At 31.0% G+C, this 6,012-nt stretch overlaps 1 protein-coding gene across 1 annotated transcript; it reads right to left on the bottom strand.

Annotated features, from left to right (window-relative positions):
- Positions 1-930: 930 nt before the first annotated feature.
- Positions 931-2,333, bottom strand: LOC107943720 (trihelix transcription factor ASIL1). The gene has a single exon (XM_016877510.2). It carries the CDS (start codon positions 1,928-1,930, stop codon positions 1,121-1,123), a length of 810 nt encoding a protein of 269 aa, XP_016732999.1. The 5' UTR covers positions 1,931-2,333; the 3' UTR covers positions 931-1,120.
- Positions 2,334-6,012: the final 3,679 nt, after the last annotated feature.

Here is a 6,012-nt window from a genome sequence, read left to right as displayed (position 1 = left end):
TATTTGGTTAGTTCATTGGCATCTGCAATGAGTGTCTCTTCCCTTTTTTGACTGGAAAAAAAACTATATCCAAAATTTTTAAGAGACCTGAAATGCGGTACGGAAAGCTCTTTGCTTGGCCCTTTTGTAATTTTTATCTAATTTGAACTAAACTGCAATAAACAATCAGATGCATAACTTTTTGAGTTATCAATTTTATTATATGCATAACTTTTGAGTTATCAACTCTAGTATATTCCTTCCCTCATTTTTCCTACAATATTCTCCATACATTAGCCATCCAAGTGTTTGAAGTACACAAAGACCATACTTGTTATACATTTTCAGATTCTACCGATATAAAATTAACCAGTGCTTCAAATTAGCACCTAAGGATCAAACGTATACTGTAGTTTGTTAGAAACCTCCAAGCAGTAATATGTTTCAAAGAATTTCTGGGCATTATATAAATAGTGACCTTCAGGTTTCAAGTTAAAAGTGTAAATACATAGAAAAATTCCTAGTTCCTAGTAAGTTTAAGTATCTCGCGGAGAGAGATGTTCGTCTGAGAATATGATCATTCAAAGATTCTTGAAATATATATACATGCATTGAAAAATTGAACTATGAGATATAATGTGATGATTATTCACCCTTATCCTTTAATAATGAGAACTGGATTTCAATCCTTACCCGTCATTTAATAATGAAGCCAGACATTTAATCTTTACCCATGAAAATAGAGTATATTTAATAGCCAATCGTTTACTTTTTTTAGAAAGCATCTAAGACAAGGGAATTAATCATTCACAGTGGACTCTATGGTTTCGACAAAAAAAAGTACATTGAGAAACCTAGACATACTGTGGATGACCTTAAGCTCATTATTCATCAATGAAAGCCAAAGATAGAAGAAAAAAACCCACTAGAACAATTGCTAGATAAAAACAGTTTCAAAGCTTAATCATGTGATCAGATTAGAAATACTGTTCAAAAGAGTTAGGCACCAGAGAGAGCAGAAATGCAAAATCTCAACAATTGCAGCTCAAAAATTATGTTCAGTTCCATCACTATTTAGTCTATACAACCTAAAGCTCCAATAGAAGAAAGTTTCTTGAAGAACCCAAATCTTGCTCTACCTTCACTCCTTTGTTTTTGACCCCAAACTGGTTGATATGGCATCCACAATTTTCTTCTCCGAGTCCAATATCATCTCAATCCTTTTGTTTTCCATTTCCATTCTCAACCTTTCAGTTTCATGCATTATCTCCATTTTTTTCCTTTCTAACCTCATAACCCTTTCTGCAAATCTCCTAATTTCCATTGCTAGTTCCACCCCTTTGTCTTCTTCCCCCTTTCCCGTTATTGCTGCGTCACCATCACCATCCCCTTCCTCTTCTGTTCTAACCCTTTTCTTCATTAGCCCAGAAAACCGGTTCACAACACTCGGCCGCCGCAATATGTAATTGATGCTGCGGCTTTTGCTGAACCGGTTTCCTCCTTCATGTTCTTCGTCATCTTCTTCTTCTTCCTCGATTGGGTTGTTTTCGTCGTCGTTATGGTAGTAGTTCCCAGCTTCATGTCCGTTTGGAACAATGGAAGCCAATGGTCGAGCCGAGATAGGCAAAGGCCCTTGCTCCAGAGATTCCATGGCGTCGTAGTAAGGCCAAGGGGAAGCAGAGCCGAGGTTTTGGCGTTCGGAGCGGTAGCGACGGCGGAGTTTCTCCATCTTGTGACGGCACTGGAGGGCGGTTTTGGCGGCGGAATCATCGAAGAGGCCGCAACGAGTGGCGACGGTTACGGCTACCTCCTCCCATTGGTTGGCTTTGAGTTGGCCGCGCTGGAGAGAGTACCATTTTTCTTGGTAGGCTTGGATTAGGTTGAGAGTCTCTGGGTGAGTCCAAGGAAGTGGTTGGGGTTTCTTAGCCGCCGGCGATGGATCATAAGACATAGTTTAGGCCTTGGAGGTTCAAAATTCAAAGTGGTCTTTTTGAATTGGGGGCTTTAAATTTTGATTATTAAGGTTTGGGGGGCGGCGCGAGGGAAGGATGACGGTGGTGGCGGCGGTGGAGCTAGGTGGCAAATATGTTTTTCATTTTTTAAGTTTCCGTTTTAAAAATATTTTATGGACTCGAACCCGAAAATTTTGTTCTGGATCTGTACTTGAAATCAGGCCCAACCCAACTACTCAAATGGGCTCCCCGGACCCGGCTGTGACCCTTTAACCACTACGGAATTTTGAAATTTCATGTATTTCTATATTTTTTTCGATTTTGAAATTACAATTTTGATCACAATGTAGGTGTTGATTTCATTGGCTTAAATTCTATTAATTTCAATTTCCACTATTTTTTTTGAAATATAAGAATAGGGTAAATCCCATACAATAAACACGAATAGCGCGATTCGAATCCAGGCTACACCTGGGACGGTTAACATTCTGATCATCAGACCATTGCATGGGGTTCTTAATTTCCAAGATTTAATCCAAGTTAAATTTATTCAGTTTTGTTATCTCTAAAATTTTATACGAAAAATACACTATCAAATGTATATTATCATATTAGTTTTTTATTTTTAATATATTACTTACAAAAAAAGTCAATTAATGGATTTAATGATCATCTTCTATGTTAAGATTGGAATTTCAAATTTTTGAAAAACTATAGGAATTAAGGCTCTCTTTGGAAGGGCGGTAAGATTAATTTCAGTGAAATTAAAAGTAGTAGTGCCAGTTAAATTAGTTATTGTAGTGATGAGATTTAATATAACAATCTTATCTCAATTGACATGGATATTGTTATCAATACAAGAGAACGTGTGTTCGAGTGTGCTGAAGCACATTATCCTATTTATGGGCCGGAGAGGGACTATGGGTAGTTCTAAATATTTTGTAAAAAAAAAACAGATATGATTAGTTTTTATAATGAAATTGTTCAAAAAAAATTATTGATGAGATATGTATTTAAATTCAAACGCATTTATAGCAATGAAGTAAGAATGAAAAATTACTATTAAGAATCGTAGATTGAAAATTGTACTTAATACAAGTATTAATTTATGAAAATTACAACAAATTATAGTTTTATTAGATTAAATAATTGTATATAATGAAATAAGCCAAACTATTAAGGATATTAATGAAAATTCAGTTTATATAATGAAAATTCAGATTTATTTGATATTATAAAAATAATAATTAATTAAAAATATATTTGTTTTAAATAATAATTTTATTAATGAAGAATATTTTTATTTTATATGTATATTTATTTGTAATGATTCGTATTAATTTTATAATAATATTATATAAAATAATTTTTTATAGATTTATTTCATTTAATAATAATTTATAAGTTTTTTTTAAACTATCTTTAATCTTTTTAAAACCATATTTGTGAAAGGAAAAGTAAAATAAAGGGTAAAATTGTGAAAGTCTGTTTCACTGGAATGCAAAGCTTCTCAGTAGAGCATAAAATTCTATTTAAAAAAAAACCAATTTGTTTTGGATTAAATTAATAATTTTATGCATACTACAACACTTATAATAAAATCATTAAATTTTACTATTAGTTCCTATACTTTAAGAAAGTTATAGATTTAGTCCCTATACTTTAAATTGGTCATTTTTAGTCTTTGTATTTTTCAAATTTTAAAATTTCAATGCTCACCATGATAACTGCTAAATTTATTAAGTTCTACTATTTTCAAAATTTGATACAATAAATATATTATCATATTTGTAATACTATGTTAACTTGTTATTTCCACATATTACTTAGTAGAAATCTAGTTAATGGATTAACAACTGTCATGTGTGTCTAGACTGAAATTTCAAATTTTGAAAAGTATAGAGACTTGGAAAGATCTAATTGGAAAATACTGGTTGAATCTAAAACTATACGTGCAGTACACGACTAGTAATTGATTTTAACTAAATAAATTTAACTGCTATTGTTTGGGTTAAGACTAAAATTTCAAAATTTGAAAAGTATAGGAATTAAAATTTACCAAATTAAAGTATAATGACTAAATTTATAATTTTCGCAAAGTACAAAGACTAATAGCAAAATTTTGATCAAATGAGTTTAGTTGGGGATGAAACTTTGGATTTGTAAAGTACAAGCATTGAAACTAACCAATTCAAGGATTAAAATTAATCAAATTAAATTATAAAAAATTAATCAAATTAAAGTACAAAGATTTTAACGACCTAGAATTCAGTGGTATTGGAAATTATGGTTTTGAGCCTTTGTTTTTGTAAACCGAGCCAGTAAATATTAAATAGAGATATTTATGGAGTTAGTGTATAAATGATTTGAAATTCAATTAAGTAATTTAGCCGAAATTGTGGTTAATTAAGGTCTAGGAACTAAATTGTAAAATTTTAATCATTATAGATTTTTAATTAAGAAAAAGCTTGAGTACTTAGATGGAGACTATCCAAAGAATTAAAATAATAAATAAATAATTAAATTAAATTAAAATATACATAGTGAGATTTTATGGTGGATTGCATTAACTTAAACTAATTAAAGAATTATGTTAATTAATTAAGGTTAAAATATGGTAATTTAGGTATAAATAATAAACATAATGGAAAGAAAGAGAAATGTTATCATTTTTCATCTTTAACCCGTGAAAATCAAAGGAAAAAAAAAAGGAAGAAAGCTTGAAAACCTTTGGATATTCAACTATCAAATTCAATTAAAAATAAGGTTGAGTAGTCAAGAGGGTAAGGAAAAGCAAAAGTTGACGACGAATGACGTAAGCTTTTAATTTGTATTTCTATTATTTGGGATGAATCTAATTATTACATATCCATGTTAAATTGTAAGATTTAATAATGAGGTAATTATATACTGGTTGTATGAACTAAGTTGTGGTGATTTATATGGTATATCAAGAAAGAGGACTAAAGTGAATAAATTATAAAGTAAGATGATTTAATTGATATGTAATAATTGGTATGAAATTGAGTTGAAAAATGTTATATGATGTGCTGAAATGGTGAATTTATAATGAATTGAGAATGATAGAATGTGAATCGAACTAAAATTGGTTACCCTATTAATTGTTCGGGCAGAGTTGGATATAGTTGGCATGCTATAGGATTAGATTGTGTATAGGTTTATACTTCGGTTTAATCGATAATGCACTTATGTGCCAGTATATTTGCTTTGGTTTAACCGATGATGCACTTATGTACTAGTATATTTACTTCGGTTTAGCTGATGATACACTTATGTGTCAATATATTTGCTTTGGTTTATTCAGTTATGCACTTATGTACCGGTACATTTGCTTCGGTTCGTCAGATGATGCAGCTCGTTTGCCAGTACAATTGCTTCAACTTGTCCAATGATGAACTATGTGTACTAGTGTATGTCCTTCGGTTTATTCGATGATGCACTACGATGTTAGATGGGGATAGAGGTTGGTTAATCCATGTATCCATCTTGATTCCGAGTCAGGTTAATATAGTTATAAAATGTGAATAAATTAAATAACATATGAATGGGATTGATATCATGATTTGATGATTCAAATGTGAATTTCGATATATGAATATCAATAGCATGTGAAAGATCATGCTAATCATTATACGAGCCTGGAGAGCCGAAATGGAATTTGATGAATCAATCAATTCGATTTGGAAATGATATATATATATATTGTTATGCTCAAATATCTTAAATTGAATATGGTTGTAAACATTAACACTAGCATGTTAATATGATATGCTCATTAGATTGGTTAATTGAACTATGTATGGTTTGATCATAAGATATAAATGGCATTGCATGTAATGGTTGATGTGTTGAATAAGAATTTTCAATAATGGTATATGAATTAGTTGAAAATAGAATTTGATATAAGTTTATATTGCATTGACTTGAATTATGGAAATTACCATTGAGCATTATCGCTTAACATATGGTTTGTTTTCTCGTGCACAAGTATAGGCACATTTCGAGGTTCCTAAAGGTGGTTCAAGGATCTAAGAGGAGATCCCCGACTCAACAATGTTTA

Source organism: Gossypium hirsutum, chromosome A07 (assembly GCF_007990345.1).
Source record: "Gossypium hirsutum isolate 1008001.06 chromosome A07, Gossypium_hirsutum_v2.1, whole genome shotgun sequence".
NCBI lineage: Eukaryota > Viridiplantae > Streptophyta > Magnoliopsida > Malvales > Malvaceae > Gossypium > Gossypium hirsutum.
The sequence above is the reverse complement of the archived record's forward strand: the minus strand, read 5'-3'. Positions and strand labels throughout refer to the sequence as shown.